The 20,499-nt window shown below is 42.2% G+C and overlaps 1 protein-coding gene across 1 annotated transcript; it reads right to left on the minus strand.

The window, feature by feature from the left end:
* Positions 1-1,602: 1,602 nt before the first annotated feature.
* Positions 1,603-9,432, minus strand: LOC138965657 (G-protein coupled receptor GRL101-like). The gene is made up of 5 exons (XM_070337832.1): positions 9,196-9,432; positions 7,140-7,321; positions 4,950-5,150; positions 4,106-4,196; positions 1,603-3,621 (listed from the first exon to the last, which is right to left on the minus strand). The coding sequence occupies exons 1-5, from the start codon at positions 9,430-9,432 to the stop codon at positions 1,603-1,605; spliced, it is 2,730 nt and encodes a 909-aa protein (XP_070193933.1).
* Positions 9,433-20,499: the final 11,067 nt, after the last annotated feature.

A 20,499-nucleotide genomic window follows, 5' to 3' on the forward strand; every position in this document is an offset into this window, starting at 1 on the left:
TTGTTAAGACTCAATCTGATTCTCTTTTTTTTTTCTAGAGAATATGTATTACTATATCAAAATCGATGAAAAAACCCTGACATTCACTGTTTTCTCAGTCCATGGCACAGTTGATATTGATTTTGACATCTCTGTCAGCATTCTCTCATGATTAAAATTGTTTCACTCTATTATGTCATAAAACATATTTGTGCAACATGTCTCAGTAGATGGGGCTGTCCTCAATTTCTTTAATTATTTTTTGAGTTTGAAACTTGTTCAGTTATATTTGTGTTTGAAACTTGTTTTAAACTTCAGGTGTGAAGTATCAGATCTATTCCAGTAATTAACTAAGAAGTTGTTTTGTTCTTTCAGTTGAATAATAAACAGTTGTTGTACAATGTTTTGTGTGTTTCTTTTTGTTCCAGTGAAATGTCCAACATCAAACTGAATCAGGTTTCAGAGAAAGGCTCATCGTAGTCCTCGGACTGACATAAAAACAAACAAACGAAAAGCAAAACAAAACCCTTTGGCCATCTAAGGGAGGTAAACATTACCATACACACATGACCACCTTATGATGGTTGAAGTTAGCAAGTCGAGGCTTTGTGTGCATATAGTGCGGTTGCAATTGTACAACATATTATTACACACAAAAAAAGGATTGTGGGGACGCATTTGATTAAGATAAGATAAAATAAAACACGACCATCTAAAGGATGTAAACATTACCATACACATATGACCGCCTGATGATGGTTAAGAAAAGCAAAACAAAACCCTTTGGCCATCTAAGGGAGGTAAACATTACCATACACACATGACCACCTTATGATGGTTGAAGTTAGCAAGTCGAGGCTTTGTGTGTATATAGTGCGGTTGCAATTGTACAACATATTATTACACACAAAAAAAGGATTGTGGGGACGCATTTGATTAAGATAAGATAAAATAAAACACGACCATCTAAAGGATGTAAACATTACCATACACATATGACCGCCTGATGATGGTTAAATTTAGCTTACACACATTGACCACTTTATGATAGTAAATGTCAACATACACTACATGGCATCTCTATTCATGTAAAATGTCAGCTTAGCTAAATTTTCAAAATAGGCGAATGATTTCTTTCTAACTTCATTTAGAATTACAAAATAAAGTTTCATCTCAAATCTGGACAGAATCGGCCTGTAAACTCTGCTAATTTTTCCCGGCATCTTAATGATTGTGCAAACTCACTGACCGGATAACGTGGCTCACACCAGTATGTGTGTGTGTGTTCCTATGGTAATAAGGATAATACACATCTACAATACCAGAGTGAGTACCCAATTATTTATAGCACATGGTACTATCATCTCTTGTGTGAACTACTTTTTCGCGATTGAAAAGTAAGGCCCCCTCAACTGTAGGCAAAACTCTTTTCTGATTCAAACAACACTTACATAACGCATTTAGACCGATATACTCACGCTTAACAACATGCAAAGTGGACATAAAATAAGTTCGGTTGATTTCTGTATTGAAATCGAACCACAAAACAGTTTCACAAGCATTGCAATGATAAGCGACTATTCGTGCGCTGCAGTTGTTCTATTTCTTTCTGGCGTGATGAGTTCATTTCACATCCCGTACCTTGGCCCGTCTCTTGGCCATCAAGTACTTCAGCAGTCGCTCGTTCCGCGCTGCCTGGCGTCTCTCTTGCACCGCTCCAAAGGCGTACAGAACAGGATGCAGCGCGGAGCTCAGCGGCAGAACAAGAACACTGGCCGCCACTCTCGCTGGGTTGGACGTGATGCTTCCCTCATACAGCGACACCGCCAGGACCAGCAGAGACAGTCTGCACAGGCAGCTGCATACCGCTACAGGGAGAAACTGACGGGCGTCGCAGATTTGTGAGGGCACGCTGTCTGCTTTCAAGACGACTAGGGGATCTGGCCGCGTTTTGAGGAAGATGTAGACCTGAGCCGCCATCACCCCGACGTGGAGGGTGCACTGCGGGATGACCAGCAGGTCAACAAAGCTGCTGTTGTCTCGCTCTGTGTAAATTAGCGGGATGCATATTGCTGTTTCAGCCGAGTTTCTCCAGTGGGAAGTAAAAAGGGGTGCTACGGATGAGACAACTCCCAGAATCCAGACCACAGAACTAACGGCGTACAAAGTCAGCGGGTTTGAACCAAAGCCGTTAGAATGAAAAGACAAGAAAGCGACATGCTGCACTGTGATGATGAAGACAAAGAGACTCGACACTTGAGAGGACACGGTGAAGAGAATGCCGGCTGTTTTACAGGTCACACTCTGTCTCCACGCGACGTCTTCCCACAAATACGTTCCCTGGTACAGCCTGTCAGTCAGACCTACAATGGCCAGGTACACACCCATGGCAAAGTCTGATATACACAGGTGGCAAAGAAAGACGTCTTGCGCAGACTTAGCCCTGGTTCTTTTAAAAATCACGCGCACAGCAAAACCTGACGCATTACCGATGATAGAAACAGCTGCAAAAACGGCGACCAAGACAGCGTGCGTGTCATATTTCATCAGCCTGTCGCATGACGACACATTGTTTTCTGAAGTATGGCAGTTCTTTAAGTTAAAACCAGACGGTAGCGTTGCTTGGCAACACAGCCTGTAACTGCCGGAATACACAGTACGAAGCTGCTGCAAGTCCCGAAAAATGTGACGTGGAAAATGGGTCATAGGGCATCCATGAAGGTCGATGACCCGGAGACTGGAGAGCGACTGGAAGCCTGTTCCTTGCAGCTGATCTAGCCCCGTGAAGGACAGGTTCAGGAACTGTAGGAACGGAAGCTGTGTGCGAACAGTTAGAGAAGGCATTCGCACGAGAGACAGGTCAAGATAATGCAGATTCAAGGATGTCTGCTTCTCTGTCAAAAAGACTGACATCAACGGATTGTCAGCCAAAATCAATTCCTTCAAGTTCTGTAAACGGTTTACTTCGTGGACACTGACGGCGGACAGATTGTTGCCGCTTAGCTCCAGGCTACGCAGGTTGGGCAAGGTAAGGTTGCCCAGGTGAAGCAGGCCGCACCTGGCGAAGCTGAGATGTATTAGCAAGATGCTGTGGTTCACTTGCTGAGGGGTCAGACCGCTGTCACTGGCGTCCAGATAGCGCAGGTCCGGGAACTCGGTCACATAGAACACTAGCGGGCAAGTGAAGGCAAGGCCATAGCACGTGCAGTTCGCCGGACACTGGAGGTCACAGAACAGTTCGTCGTCTTGTTGCGGGCAGTCACCGAAACCATCGCACAGCTTTGGTGCTCGGTAGCACACCGTGGACCCGCGACAGCGGTACATACCCGGACAGGAGTACTCAGCACACCCAGCTTCATCCTCGCCACCCGGGCAGTCGCGCACCCCGTTACAGCGAAACAGGACATCAAAACAATAGGAATCCACAGCGCATTTGAAGAAGCCCTCAGGGCAAGGACCAGAGTGTTTGCGCACTGTAATGATGTTGTAGGTCATATCGTAGTACTCTGTCCACCTAGTCCACACCAAAGCAGGAGGGGATGCTGTGTAACGAATATAGTTCGAGTTTCTGGCGCAGTTTTGCTCGTCGCTGGCGTCGACACACTCAATCGGACCGTTGCACACCTTCTGTCGTGGTATACACTAAAAGAAACAACACATACAGCGTTACCTTTGACAACTCATACAAAATACTCTGAGGATTACATATACAGAGCACACCTGTTTTATTAATTGATTCTGCAAACAAAGGGAAAATTACTGATAGCAGATGTACTAAAGAGTACAATGTAAATGCAAGCGTTTAGACTCGAACGAGCGAACAAACTAAAGAGCCAGAGAGAGAGACAGGGGGCGGGACTGGGCTACGAGAGAGAGAGAGAGAGAGAGAGAGAGAGAGAGAGAGAGAGAGAGAGAGAGAGAGAGAGAGAGAGAGAGAGAGAGAGAGAGAGAGAGAATTGAATTGAATTGAATTGAATTGAATTGAATTCAACTTTATTTAACAAGTATTAAGATTTAAGGCTACGCCTTTTCTTACAATCTGACCTTGGGACGCACAGACACACAATGATAAAATTAAAAAAAAGGGGGGGGGGATCACCTTCAACGCTACTGTCCATACAGTTACCTGTTTACCGCCCCCACACGGCATTTCCTTGCCATCAATACACGCGGGGAAATCACAGAAATCTTCATCGCTGCTGTCCATACAGTCTCCTCTGTGGTCACACACCAAGCTGTACGGAATGCGTTCGTATCCATTTCTGCACTGGAATGGCTGAGGGAAGCGGTGTAAGCTTGCAGAACAGGAAGTAACCCCGTTTACCTCGCCGCCGATGTGCGTCTCCCGGAAACACGAGCTTGTTGCGTCACAGGCCAGAAATGTGTGCGTCATGTGACCGTCAGGGCATCGCACGTGACGAAATGGAAGCGTTTGATTGGAAGATATGGATTTAGGCGCCTGGAAGCTACCTACGTTGGTTCGTTGCGAGTCTCCGTTTTGCAGTTCACATAAGATGTGTTTATTCTGTGGCTCGTTACAAACGGTAAAAACAAAAACATAGCTCGTAGGAGGCACGAAAAACGAACAGGCTTTGAAGCTGCCCTTGTCTAAAACAGGGTATTTCAAATACACAGCCACAGTTCCGTCGGCCCATTCCAATTGTCTACGGTACCTGCAAAAGCAGAGACATTACGACTTGCAAAATATCCCCCCGCCACACACACTAACACACACACACACGCACGCACGCACGCACGCACGCACGCACGCACGCACACACGCACACACACACACACACACACACTCACACACACACACACACACACACACACACACACACACACACATACACACACGTGATAAAAAATTCCGAAAAACAATATTTCAAAGTAAATTGAAGTATTATACAATGTTCATCTGTATGAAAAATAATCAGGCATTGTCTCGCAATATTCACAACTGTACGTACATGTGCGGTTTTCCTGAGTCAGCGGACCTGAGGCCCACGAAAAAGATGATATGAGATTTCTTGAGACTGAATGCAGACGTCACCCCCGACCATTCCTCGGGACTGTTGAAGCTGGCTAGGTACCCCCCGTATAGCTCCGAACACACAATGTTGGCTTCCAACCAGGAGAGAGGGCCACGGGGGTTGATGTAGCGGTAACATCTATAACACAGACAACGAGGATTAATGAAGCGGTAACATCTACAACACAGGCATCTGGATGTTGATGAAGAAGATAAGAAGAAAGTACATTATTTGCAAATAAGGCCACTGACTTTGTGAACAATCACAGTGGCCAACTAAGGAAACGAACATCTATGGCTATGATAATGACAAGGACAAAGGGAAAAGGTGTTTACCGGCTGTACAACGAAAATGACAACAACAAAAGCAGATGCAATAGTTCCATGTTAATTGCCCTCCAGACAACCGGCCCCTGACAACTATACTCCTTGGACAACTGCCCCCTGGGAAAATCGTCCCCTATGTTTGTGTGTGTTTATTAAGTGTTTTAATGTGTAGGCTTTTATTTATTGAATGTTTGATTGAGCGACTGCTCAACTGATGGATGAATGTAAGGTAGGTTAGATACACAGATGGATGAATGCATGGTAGGTTAGATACATAGATGGATGAATGCATGGTAGGTTAGATACATAGATGGATGAATGCATGGTAGGTTAGATACATAGATGGATGAATGAAAGGTAGGTTAGATACATAGATGGGTGAATGAAAGGTAGGTTAGATACATAGATGGGTGAATGAAAGGTAGATTAGATACATGGATGGATGAATGCAAGGTAGATTAGATACATAGATGGGTGAATGAAAGGTAGATTAGATACATAGATGGGTGAATGAAAGGTAGATTAGATACATAGATGGGTGAATGAAAGGTAGATTAGATACATAGATGGGTGAATGAAAGGTAGATTAGATACATAGATTGGTGAATGAAAGTTAGATTAGATACATAGATGGGTGAATGAAAGGTTGATTAGATACATAGATGGATGAATGAAAGGTAGGTTAGATACATAGATGGATGAATGAAAGGTAGATTAGATACATAGATGGGTGAATGAAAGGTAGATTAGATACATAGATTGGTGAATGAAAGGTAGATTAGATACATAGATGGGTGAATGAAAGGTTGATTAGATACATAGATGGATGAATGAAAGGTAGATTAGATACATAGATGGATGAATGAAAGGTAGATTAGATACATAGATGGGTGAATGAAAGGTGGGTTAGATACATAGATGGGTGAATGAAAGGTAGATTAGATACATAGATGGGTGAATGAAAGGTAGATTAGATACATAGATGGGTGAATGAAAGGTAGATTAGATACATAGATGGGTGAATGAAAGGTAGATTAGATACATAGATGGGTGAATGAAAGGTGGGTTAGATACATAGATGGATGAATGAAAGGTAGATTAGATACATAGATGGGTGAATGAAAGGTGGGTTAGATACATAGATGGGTGAATGAAAGGTAGATTAGATACATAGATGGGTGAATGAAAGGTAGATTAGATACATAGATGGGTGAATGAAAGGTAGATTAGATACATAGATGGATGAATGCAAGGTAGGTTAGATACATAGATGGGTGAATGAAAGGTAGATTAGATACATGGATGGATGAATGGAAGGTAGATTAGATACATAGATGGATGAATGAAAGGTAGATTAGATACATAGATGGGTGAATGAAAGGTAGGTTAGATACATAGATGGGTGAATGCAAGGTAGGTTAGATACATAGATGGGTGAATGAAAGGTAGGTTAGATACATAGATGGATGAATGAAAGGTAGGTTAGATACATAGATAGGTGAATGAAAGGTAGGTTAGATACATAGATGGATGAATGAAAGGTAGGTTAGATACATAGATGGATGAATGAAAGGTAGGTTAGATACATAGATGGATGAATGAAAGGTAGATTAGATACATAGATGGATGAATGAAAGGTGGGTTAGATACATAGATGGATGAGTGCATGATAGATTAGATACATAGATGGGTGAATGAAAGGTAGGTTAGATACATAGATGGATGAATGAAAGGTAGGTTAGATACATAGATGGATGAATGCAAGGTAGGTTAGATACATAGATGGAATCAACCCCTTGACCTTCCATTGGCTGTGACGTGTTCAGGTGGACAGTGTCCGGTGAAGGGACAGTCAGTCTCGTCCTCCGCCGCCACACACTCCGTGTCGTAGTTACAGTGGAAATGGGATTTGAACTCGGGCCACTGGGGCACGGAGCAGTTCCACAGACCGCTTGGTAGTTTTTGTAGGAGTGGCGAAGTTCTCTGCAAGATAAATGTATGCGAACATTAATAAATAACTTAAACCTCACTATACCATCTAGACCATTTATCCGAGAAACAATATGTATGGGGTAGGTTTTCTTGAATAACTTGAATACTTCTGTGAAATCCATCCGAAATAAGAAAAAAACATTTTACTGCCTATCTGCAGAGTATGGATCGTACACGACCCACGCTGTCCAAATGGGCATAAACACTGTAACATTCCTTCTTAAATTCCATATGGGTTTCAACGACCCACATCATTCGGACTGTTCAACTAACATGATCGTTTATTTGTTAATTTACAAAGATAATTCTTCAAAAAGTGGTGGTTGGGAAGGTCATATGGTGTTTGATGATTGCATGCGGTCTCAATCAAAAACTTCCAACACAAGAGATGCAGACACTTTTGTGAGGGTCTGGGTCAACCGCGACCCAGAAAACACGCTGAAGGTTGTTTGCATTGCTGCATGTCCAGAGCTGATTTCCACAGCCACAACCACAGCAGCGATGGCCAGACTAAATAGGGTGTGGTAGAGCAACTGAAGTTCTTCAGGGTGCTAGTCATCTCCATTTTGCCTAACGGCTGCGAGACATGGACACTGCTGGAGCACAAGACCAACGACTATGTTTGGAGCTTGGTCACGGGCTTCGTGGGCCCACAAGAACCTGTGCTGGCAACCGTCAAACGTCTGAAGTTGGTGTGGTTCGCGCACGCCACAAGGTATGACACCCTCTCCACAACCATCCGACAAGGCACCGTCGTAGGAGGACGCAGACGTGCGAGACAACGGAAGAGCTGGTCCAACAACATTATAGAATGGACACAGATAAGCTTCCCTGACCTTTTGTTGACATCCCCAAACAGCACAGCCTGGAGAAGGGTTTCCATCTATTTTTGCCCTCAATCAATCAATCAATCAATATGAGGCTTATATCGCGCGTATTCCGTGGGTACAGTTCTAAGCGCAGGGATTTTTTTATTTAATTTTTAAATTTTTTATGCACATATTCAAGGCGCAGGGATTTATTTATGCCGTGTGAGATGGAATTTTTTTGCACAATACATCACGCATTCACATCGGCCAGCAGATCGCAGCCATTTCGGCGCATATCCTACTTTTCACGGCCTATTATTCCAAGTCACACGGGTATTTTGGTGGACATTTTTATCTATGCCTATACAATTCTGCCAGGAAAGACCCTTTTGTCAATCGTGGGATCTTTAACGTGCACACCCCAATGTAGTGTACACGAAGGGACCTCGGTTTTTCGTCTCATCCGAAAGACTAGCACTTGAACCCACCACCTAGGTTAGGAAAGGGGGGAGAAAATTGCTAACGCCCTGACCCAGGGTCGAACTCGCAACCTCTTGCTTCCGAGCGCAAGTGCGTTACCACTCGGCCACCCAGTCCTTGCCCTCACGTGCCCCCCCCCCCCCCCTCCCCAGTTAAGGGACTAATCTGAGGATGATGATGACTACATGCGCAACACAAGGAACGACATAATACAGGGAGATCCCCAACAATGCCACCCTCTAAAATGCTAAAATCTAATGCAATTAGCTTTCTATTAGTTAATTGAATAACTTGACTTGAAGTCTAACAAACAAAAACCGGCACTACATTCGCAACACAAGGAATGACATAATACAGGGAGTTCGACAGCTTGACTAAATGTAGTAATTTCGCCTTACGCGACTTGTTGACATCCCCAAACAGCACAGCCTGGAGAAGGGTTTCCATCTATGTTGCCCTCACGTGCCCCCCCCCCCCCCCCCCCCAGTCAAGGGACTAATCTGAGGAGCATGATGACTACATGCGCAATTAGCTTTCTATTAGTTAACCGACGTATTGCCAAATAAAAACACACACCTCATGGAAAGAGAATTGCAGCCGAAAACCAATAACTTCGCGCACAATGAATCCGTCTTTGGGATCGTCCATTTTCCAGAAGACGTGGAAGGTACTGGCGTGGTAGAACTCCGGGCCAGGCACGCTGCCTTCACACACTGTTACTGCCAGGTCAGCCTCGCTCATATTCATCCCGCCCACGTAAATTTCTACTCTCTGATAGCCACAGCTCTCGAGCTGTATGCCGAGGAAAGTCATCATGACCACGTGATTTGGCGGACCAATGACAGAAGCTGAGTGACGCCAATTGTCCACGAAAAGATGTTGATAATTTTTTTGTTCGTAGCCCTCTGTTTGTATATATCCTGATTTACAAAAAAAGCAAACAAACATTATTTTCTTGGAATTGACCAGGATATACGCGTAGGCATAATGTAATAGGCTGTGAATGTTAGGGATACAGCAAATTAGTGGTTACTTCGGTAAGCGTAAACTTTCGTGGGTGGTAATGTCCACTTTAGATAGCAAAATGATTGAAGGAAACATTTTAAGAAATAGTTTCTGTTAAAGCTGTTTATTTTAGTCCAGCAGAGCACCTTTTTATTTATTTATTTTTTTTTTACCTCAGTTGCGTCAACCCATCTTTTTTGCCTCTTTCGTTTGTTTTTTCTTCTTCTTTTTTGGGGGGGCGGTGAGCATATCCTTCTTCATTGGTCTTTTTTTTTTCAATGAAATTTTAATTTTGTTTTCTTTTACATTACAGGTTACATTTCCATTACATTACTTTTTAATTCAACATCAATCTAACTGAGGACAATGGGGATACACCTTTCGTAGCGCAAGTTCTTGTTGAAATACAATTTCCAATGGAATATGCGATTTAGTTTTCTTAACTTTGCTAATGCACATTTTTGCTATCAATAAAACATGGTTAATTAACGCTGATTCCTGACATTTTTCGATTCCGAATAATACATCTGTAATCTATCTATACATATAAATAAAAGAGAGTGTCTGTCTGTGTGTGTGTGTGTGTGTGTGTCTGTCTGTGGTCGCCATACCTCTGAGATGGCAAGAGGCAGGAACAAGATAGTGTGCACGTACACTCCCTAGGTGCCGCAGATGTGCACCTGGGTTTTAGTTTCTTGATTCATTGTTTCCTTTCTCAGATTATGGACCTCCCATTTATTGAATACAGCCTATATGGTGCAAGACCAGTTCAGTGCCTACTGTTCACCTGTAGCAAGCACATCATGCCAGTGATATTAGAGACTCGCTATTGCTCCTATGAGGGGAAGAAATGAAGAATGAAAAATTAACTGGACAGTTCCGGAAATTTCTAGAAGGTAAGGGAGATAACTCTTTTTTGTCTGTGGTCGCCATACCTCTGAGATGGCAAGAGGCAGGAACAAGATAGTGTGCACGTACACTCCCTAGGTGCCGCAGATGTGCACCTGGGTTTTAGTTTCTTGATTCATTGTTACCTTTCTCAGATTATGGACCTCCCATTTATTGAATACAGCCTATATGGTGCAAGACCAGTTCAGTGCCTACTGTTCACCTGTAGCAAGCACATCATGCCAGTGATATTAGAGACTCGCTATTGCTCCTATGAGGGGAAGAAATGAAGAATGAAAAATTAACTGGACAGTTCCGGAAATTTCTAGAAGGTAAGGGAGATAACTCTTTTTTGTCTGTGGTCGCCATACCTCTGAGATGGCAAGAGGCAGGAACAAGATAGTGTGCACGTACACTCCCTAGGTGCCGCAGATGTGCACCTGGGTTTTAGTTTCTTGATTCATTGTTTCAGACAATAAGAAAGCCCGACCTGTCAGACTGTTCAACATTATTTTGTTCAATATAAATCCAAAACCTTCTAATCCGGGGACACTCATAGAAACAGTGTTCTATGGAACACCAGCAGAGCAACCTTAGAATGGAAGGTTTCTTTTGATCAAGTTAAGCATTCTTCTCTGCATTGTGTACGCTTTCAAAATCTGGATATACATGTAGAAACAATTATTGACGTTTATATTGTGCGATTTGAATGTGTGTTATAGTTGCTATACGTATTTCCCTGCCAATGTAGACCATCTTTGAAATTACGACGGAGCCGTCTAAGCTTTAATTGGCCTCGGATCACCCTTCCCATGTAGACCATCTTTGACATTACGATGGATCCGTCTAAGCTTTAGCCTCGGATCACCCTTCCCATGTAGACCATCTTTGACATTACGATGGAGCCGTCTAAGCTTTAGCCTCGGATCACCCTTCCCATGTAGACCATCTTTGACATTACGATGGAGCCGTCTAAGCTTTGGCCTGGGATTACCCTTCCACTTGGGCACATACCGACGATTAACAGCCTGGCAGTTTTCTGATTGGAGTTGCAATCTTTGCTGAATTCATTTCATATCTGACACTGAAGTCAATTTGCAAATTTGATTAATAAAACAAAATGACGCTCTGGTTTTTGTTATCTGTCCAAGTTGAAGGAGGTTCTTGTCTCATTAAAAAGACAACTTGAACTTCATAATGATGTCAGGTAGAACGCACCATTATTTACACGGGAAGACATTTATTTTTAACCCAGCAACAACTGTATAACAAGCAGATGTTAGATGTTAACCATGTTTCTTGCAAACACACCTTGAATCTCTGAAGTCAAGTGGAATTCAAAGATTGGCTTTGATTTCTCAGATATATCAAAATATACACGAGGATGCGACGCGCTGGGTTCCGAGGGGGTTGTTAATCCCGTGACTGTGGTCAAGTTGTTTACTTTGGTAGAAACTGGCTGAGCGCTTGATAGCCCTCTGACAGGATCATCGGGAGCTGTAGTATTTTGCAAGAGGCCGCGATGAGAGAACACTGTGTCTGCAAGTGTGATTATAGAAACGAGGCTTCGGGTTTCTTACCCTTGCAAGAAAGAAAAGAAAAAAATGCGTACACTTTGAAATAGTACCTCTCTTATACAGTTCACAGCTAGGAGGACTTCTAAATGCTCAGAGTCGAATAAAACACAAAAATGTGTGACATGATAACCCCTACTTCAAAATAAACAAGTCGCGTAAGGCGAAAATACAGTATTTAGTCAAGTAGCTGTCAAACTCACAGAATGAAACTGAACGCAACGCAACGCAGCAAGACCGTATACTCGTAGCATCGTCACTCCACCGCCCGTGGCAAAGGCAGTGCCCGTGGAATTGACAAGAAGAGCGGGGTATTCGTTGCGCTGAGAAGGATAACACGCTTTTCTGTACCTCTCTTCGTTTTAACTTTCTGAGCGTGTTTTTAATCCAAACATATCATATCTATATGTTTTTGGAATCAGGAACCGACAAGGAATAAGATGAAAGTGTTTTTAAATTGATTTCGAAAAAAAAATTTGATAATAATTTTTATATATTTAATTTTCAGAGCTTGATTTTAATCCAAATATAACATATTTATATGTTTTTGGAATCAGCAAATGATGGAAAATAAGATAAACGTAAATTTGGATCGTTTTATAAATTTTTATTTTTTTTTACAATTTTCAGATTTTTAATGACCAAAGTCATTAATTAATTTTTAAGCCACCACACTGAAATGCAATACCGAAGTCCGGGCTTCGTCGAAGATTACTTGACCAAAATTTCAACCAATTTGGTTGAAAAATGAGGGCGTGACAGTGCCGCCTCAACTTTCACGAAAAGCCGGATATGACGTCATCAAAGACATTTATCAAAAAAATGAAAAAAACATTCGGGGATTTCATACCCAGGAACTCTCATGTCAAATTTCATAAAGATCGGTCCAGTAGTTTAGTCTGAATCGCTCTACACACACACACAGACAGACAGACAGACAGACAGACAGACACACGCACATACACCACGACCCTCGTTTCGATTCCCCCTCGATGTTAAAATATTTAGTCAAAACTTGACTAAATATAAAAAGCATGAATTGAACACACAGAAGATTGTTTTTTTTAAAGGTGTTAAATTGTAGGCCTTAATTAGAAACATTAATCGAGCTATTTTGAGATGAAAAAAACAACGATAGACTGGCATAACATTTGCTTCAGATTTTTTCAATTCGAAAATTAATATGTAATTGGATAGTTAGACGTAAACCGGGTTTACGTGCTATAACTTGTATGTATTTGGTGGGATAACAACAATGCTTCTGCGTCAAGTAGCTACATATTCTCCAGAACACAGGCTTTGCTTTTTTTAACCTCGACGTAATGAACACAAGAGATCAGTAATGAACACATTATCGATAACATTTATACCACCCTTTCAGTCAGACGATCTGAATAAATCGTTTCATCTCTATCACTGTAAATCTTGTTGCAGAATTATTGTCCAAATTCAAAAGTCACCGTGCTGCGTCATTCCTATCATTCTTGTTATCTTAATTGATACCGTCTTTAAGGCGTTTGTATTTTAAGTGTTTTCCTTGTTACCTAAATACGTTATAATTTTAATTTTTTAATTTTTGGTATTGATTAAACTATCTATTCATCGATTCATTTGTCTTTTTGTATATTCATTTATTCATTTATCATTTGTTCGTGTATTAATTAGTTAAGGAATTAACTAAATCATTTATTCTTTTAGTGACTTGTTTTATTATCAAATAATTTCTTGTTATCATTTTTGCCAACCGACCATTTGACAATTTGGTCAAATTTCCAGGGCCATTCTCTGATTTTTCCTCTCATCTGAAAACAGTTCTTTTTGCGTAAAATTGTTATCCAATCTTAGATTTATGTAACGTTTATCGGTATTATTTGCTGCGTTTTAACGCACGGTGCATACGTTTATTTCTAACGGAAGATTCGATCGTTTGTCCAGGTCTATGAGTAGTATGCACAACGGTAATGAGAAAGTCGAAGAAGAATAACAGCGGAACTGTTGTCAATGGAAAATGGAACAACATTGCAGAACGCATGGTGAACGAGAGAAGCTCCACTAGACGCTCATTCCCAGAGTAGAGAATCACTTGTTCACACGGAGGAGAGACTCTACACATTACAAAGATATTTGAATACTTTATAGCCTCACAGACTTAGAAACGGTATTCTTCGACACACAAGCAGATGCCAAACACGCACGAGCGTATGTGCGTGTAATCATGCACACGCGTGAACGCACACACGCACGCTAGCACCCGCAGACACACACGCACGCACACATAAACTGAAACACCCAGACACACAGACAGTAGAAGTATACACAGCTTTCTTGAGTTTGTTTTGTCAACCTGCCTCTTTGAATGCGTGTGTGTGTGTGTGTGTGTGTGTGCGTGTGCGTGCGTGCGTGCGTGTGTGCGTCCGTGCGTGTGTGTTTGTGTGTGCGTGCGTGCGTTAGATAGCATGTGCATGCGTGTATGTATGCGTGTGTGTGTGTGCACGTGTTTTTGTTTTGCGCAGTGAGTGTGTGCTTGCGTGCGTACATGTGAGTGAATGTGTGTGTGTGTGTGTGTGTGTGTGTATGTGTGTGTGTGTGTGTGTGAGTGGGTGTGTGTGTGTGAGTGGGTGTGTGTGTGTGAGTGAGTGTGTGTGTGAGTGTGTGTGTGTGTGTGTGCGTGTGTGTGTGTGTGTGTGTGTGCATGTGTGTGTGAACGTGTCTGTGCTTTTATATATTTCAACACTCGAGGAAAATAAAAGTGAATTCTGCGGAGGTCGCTAAATCTGTGCGTGAAAGTGTGTGTGTGTGTGTGTGTGTGTGAACGTGCTTGTGCTTTTATATTTTAACAGCCGAGGAAAATAAAAGGGTATCCCGCAGAGGTCGTAAAACCAATGTTTTCGGATAAAACATCAAAGAAACTGAAAAACAAATAGGCACTTGTAGGAAAAATGAAGACAGTCAACACGCGCACTCGCACGCTCACACACACACACACACACACACACACACACACACACACACACACACACACACACACACACACACACACGCACGCACACACTCTCACACACACACACGCACGCACACACTCACACACACGCACACACACACACACACGCACGCAAGCACTCACGCACACACACACACATATGCACACACACACACAGTCACACACACAAACACACACATACACACACTCACACATAAACATTGCGTGCGTGTGTGTGTGCGTGCGCTTACTTGGTGTTTTCTGTCGCCTAACTACTTTGATATTTATTGTGAATGTCTTTTTCACCTGCCGCGAATTACATTAGAAATGGAATTACAGAAAAGGAAATTGCTGGATGCTCCCCGCTGTGTTTTCCTGCAGTAAGTTTATTTCAGGCGATGCTACTGTACAGCTAACTACACTTACATTGTTTAGAAACTGTCGGTGGCTTTCACATTGAGTTGGCATCATAGTCTGTTAAAAGGTTACGCATGACGATCGTCAGTACACGCCTGCAGGTCTCAGGTCCAGGACGGCTGCGGTTTCTTTGCACGCCCTTTATTTACTTTGAGGGCAAATACGGCCTGATTTTCATTAGTGTTTGCCTCAGAAGTAAGCGAAGGCTAAATCAGACAACTGTAACATCCATAGACGACATTTAGATAACTCCACAGCTCCACAACATTTTATGTGTAATTAGTCGAGACGAGGCAGAGGAAACACCGCCACACACACACACACACACACACAAAAACCCACAAACTAAGAACAACATAGTCAATGTGTCGTGTTGCTGCAGTAGGCCAACGAAGTGACAACATGTTATGTAAAACTCTAATTAATTCAACTTACCTATGGTTTTAAGATATCGCTTGCTTCTTTGAAGCCAACCGCCGCCGATAAGTTCGTGTGACTCGCAGTCGTTTGTTGCATTTTAGATTCAGAGGTACATAATAACGTGCTATTGCAGTTACAGGGAGTCGCATTGAAATCACAAAATGACAACATTGTGAAAAAAGGAAAGCGTGTGACACGGGTCCACGATGGCTCAGGGGTAAAATAAACCACGAAATCTGGTGTGTGGTTTACGCAAGCTAAATAGCCATTAAAACGAACTGTGTCATTTAATGCTGTTAAATGGTTTTGCAAGTGTGTTCCAAAAGGTTAGAACTGCTTTTTTTTGTGAGAAGATTTAAATCGTTATGTAAACCATTTGAGGCAGACTGGGCCTTTAACATAAACATGCGTAAAGAACTCCATTGCATTTGTTGGGCTCCGGCGCAGATGCTCTGCAATATTTATGCTTTCATGCAAACATTCACGTACGTTTTATTCTGGTTGTGACTGTGAAAACAATCTGTCGCATCGCTAATCCTGGAGAGATGCATGTTGCTATTTCCCTGTTTGTGTAACCCACGGAACTATGATATGAATCACAACTTCTTTTCTGTGCGTCGACGTCTTCACCATTAGGCTTTTGTGTCCGTCATCGCGGATTTAAACCCAAAAAAGAACAACAGGATAAGTGTTTGCAACCGTGCTTCCTGTGTCATAAACGAACAAAAACTTAACAACACAGAATTTTTTTTTTTTACTTAGTAGAGGCTTCATGCAATTTTCCAAACGATCTTCCTACTGAACACAATTCAAACAGCTCCGTTGATTAAAAACAAAACAATACAAAACAAAATAACAACAACAACAACTTAGCGACGTTGGCTCCACTTTGTTGTAAGATCTTGTATCAAGGTTGTCATATTAATGGCTCTACAGTTGGATCGTAGATGTCTTTCTTTTTGTTTGTACATATCAAAACAACTCGGATTTATTCTGGCAACTTTAGAAGACGGAAAAATATGGAGAGGGAAAGAAGAGAAAGAAGGGGGAAAGGTATCGAAAGCAAGAACATGACTGCGACTGCGACAGTTCTCTACCATGTGCCGTGGCCTGCCTCTCTTTTACGGAACGCGGATCGTATCAACTGATGCATCAAATTGATGCATCCAAAACCAAGATTTGATGCATCATTTTCACAATTTGATGCATCATTTTCACAAAAGGATGCATCATTTTCAAAAAGGATGCATCATTTTCAAAAACTGATGCATCCGATACGAAAATGATGCATCCTTTTAGAAAATGATGCATCATTTTGATGCATCACTTTCGGTTTTGTATGCATGCGAAAGATCATTCATTTCCGGTCTTTCCGTAAGAAATTCCTGAGCACGGAAAAACTTGAAATGACATTTTGACGTATATAAACAGATTGGTTAGATAAAACAAAAATAAACGTACAACATACCATTAAATAGGGAACAAGTCAAAGTCACGGCATTATGCATTTTAAGGCATTTTTTGTTTTGTTTGTGGTTTGTTTTCTGTGCACACGAAGTTTTGACGCCCTTGACCTTCGACTCAAACTTTCGTTTTCCGACGTTCGCTTCGCTTCGTATTCCGGTTCAAATTTTGCTTTTTGCTCGGCACTTTCAGGGAAATCCCGAAAATTCTGATGCATCCAAACGATGCATCAAATTGTGAAAATGATGCATCAAATTCTTGGTTTTGGATGCATCAATTTGATGCATCAGTTGATACGATCCGCGTTCCGTACTCTTTATCCTGGCTGTGTCCATCTCAGCGCAGCGTGTCGATGCCTGATTCTGATCCTTCGAATCCTTAGAACATAGCCCAGCCACCTCCAACGTCTGTGTCTAACCTTCAACAACGCTGTTGATGTCTGTGCATCTGTTCACTTCTTTATTGGCGACTCGCTGTTCCCTGTTAATGTATCAGGGTTCGACGGAAACACTGACTTTCTAAATCTAAGAGCCAGATCTGAATCTTCTTGCTGGTTCTTCACGGTTTGAAATACACATCAGGATAAATGTGACCCTCCACCACGGAATGAGTCGCATGTCACCTTTGCATGATTTTCATATGTTTACATTTTCCGGAAGTTTTTTTTTATGCTCTATCCAGTGGTGAAACTCGTTTTTAGAAGAGCAAAAACTGTTTGAGTTATTAGCCTGTGACCAAGGTGACCCTCACACTGTTACCAGACACTCCCCGGACTTATCAATCAATCAACATGAGGCTTATATCGCGCGTATTCCGTGGGTACAGTTCTAAGCGCAGGGCTTTATTTTTAATTTTTTTAATTTTTATTTTATGCAATTTATATCGCGCACATATTCAAGGCGCAGGGATTTATTGATGCCGTGTGAGATGGAATTTTTTTACACAATACATCACGCATTCACATCGGCCAGCAGATCGCAGCCATTTCGGCGCATGTCCTACTTTTCACGGCCTATTATTCCAAGTCACACGGGTATTTTGGTGGACATTTTTTATCTATGCCTATACACTTTTGCCAGGAAAGACCCTTTTGTCAATCGTGGGATCTTTAACGTGCACACCCCAATGTAGTGTACACGAAGGGACCTCGGTTTTTCGTCTCATCCGAAAGACTAGCACTTGAACCCACCACCTAGGTTAGGAAAGGGGGGAGAAAATTGCTAACGCCCTGACCCAGGGTCGAACTCGCAACCTCTTGCTTCCGAGCGCAAGTGCGTTACCACTCGGCCACCCAGTCCACTTATATTAAGCCTAGCGCAGAACTGCGCGAGGTGACATGCGACTCATTTCGTGGTGGAGGGTCACAAATGAGCAAACGTTTGACTTGTAGATTGTCGATCTGCTACATTAATTCAGGAGAGAAAAAACACTGCAGACAAAACAGCCAGACTGTAGATTGTTGCTAAGTGAAAGTATCCTATTATTCCAAGTGAAACCCTTGGCAGTGGTGGTATAGATGATGGCTTACACGAGCGGCAACGTAGCTCTGTAACATGGATTGTCACAGGCTGATGTCGCGGCTCGGATGCTTCGTTGACCCGGAGCTGGAGCGCGACAACCATCCCTCCCTTGCGGTGGCCGTGTTTTCTCCTTTTTACATTTAGTCAAGTTTTTTTCTCTTTTTTTATATTTAGTCAAGTTTTGACTAAATATTTTAACATCGAGGGGGAATCGAAACGAGGGTCGTGGTGTATGTGCGTGTGTGTGTGTGTGTGTGTGTGTCTGTGTGTGTGTGTGTGTGTGTGTAGAGCGATTCAGACTAAACTACTGGACCGATCTTTATGAAATTTGACATGAGAGTTCCTGGGTATGAAATCCCCGAATTTTTTTTTCATTTTTTTGATAAATGTCTTTGATGACGTCATATCCGGCTTTTCGTGAAAGTTGAGGCGGCACTGTCACGCCCTCATTTTTCAACCAAATTGGTTGAAATTTTGGTCAAGTAATCTTCGACAAAGCCCGGACTTTGGTATTGCATTTCAGCTTGGTGGCTTTTAAAATTAATTAATGACTTTGGTCATTAAAAATCTGAAAATTGTAAAAAAAAATAAAAATTTATAAAACGATCCAAATTTACGTTTATCTTATTCTCCATCATTTGCTGATTCCAAAAACATATAAATATGTTATATTCGGATTAAAAACAAGCTCTGAAAATTAAATATATAAAAATTATTATCAAAATTAAATTGTCGAAATCAATTTAAAAACACTTTCATCTTATTCCTTGTCGGTTCCTGATTCCAAAAACATATAGATATGATATGTTTGGATTAAAAACACGCTCAGAAAGTTAAAACAAAGAGAGGTACAGAAAAGCGTGCTATCCTTCTTAGCGCTCTTCTTGTCAATTTCACTGCCTTTGCCATGAGCGGTGGACTGACGATGCTACGAGTATACGGTCTTGCTGAAAAATGGCATTGCGTTCAGTTTCATTCTGTGAGTTCGACAGCTACTTGACTAAATATTGTATTTTCGCCTTACGCGACTTGTTCTTCTTTACCATCTAAAGTCGGGGTCACACCCGGGAACATGCCCCTACTGGTTATCATCATGCCGCGGCACCGGTTTCCTGCAGGTTGCGGTCCGAAGTGAACAGTCCTTCTGGCACCACCTACAGGGAGAAACCCGGCGACGTGACCTGTACATTTACGACAGACAGCAAACAAATGTCCTATTATTGTAGGGTGGTTGTACTATTGTAGCTTCTCCCTCTATCTCTCTCCTTTGTTTGGTCGAAGAGACGTAAAAATACAACAAACCAAATCTCTCTCCCTTCCTCTCTCTCTTTCTCTCTATCTTCCTCTCCCTCCCCTCTCTCTTTCTCTCTATCTTCCTCTCCCTCCTCTCTCTCTTTCTCTCTATCTTCCTCTCCCTCCTGTCTCTCTATCTTCCTCTCCCTCCTCTCTCCCTTTCTCTCTATCTTCCTCTCCTTCCTCTCTCTCTTTCTCTCTATCTTCCTCTCCCTCCTCTCTCTCTCTGTCTTCCTCTTCCTCCTCTCTCTCTTTCTCTCTATCTTCCTCTCCCTCCTCTCTCTCTTTCTCTCTATCTTCCTCTCCCTACTCTCTCTCT

Source organism: Littorina saxatilis, linkage group LG4 (genome assembly GCF_037325665.1).
Source record: "Littorina saxatilis isolate snail1 linkage group LG4, US_GU_Lsax_2.0, whole genome shotgun sequence".
NCBI classification, from domain to species: Eukaryota; Metazoa; Mollusca; class Gastropoda; order Littorinimorpha; family Littorinidae; genus Littorina; species Littorina saxatilis.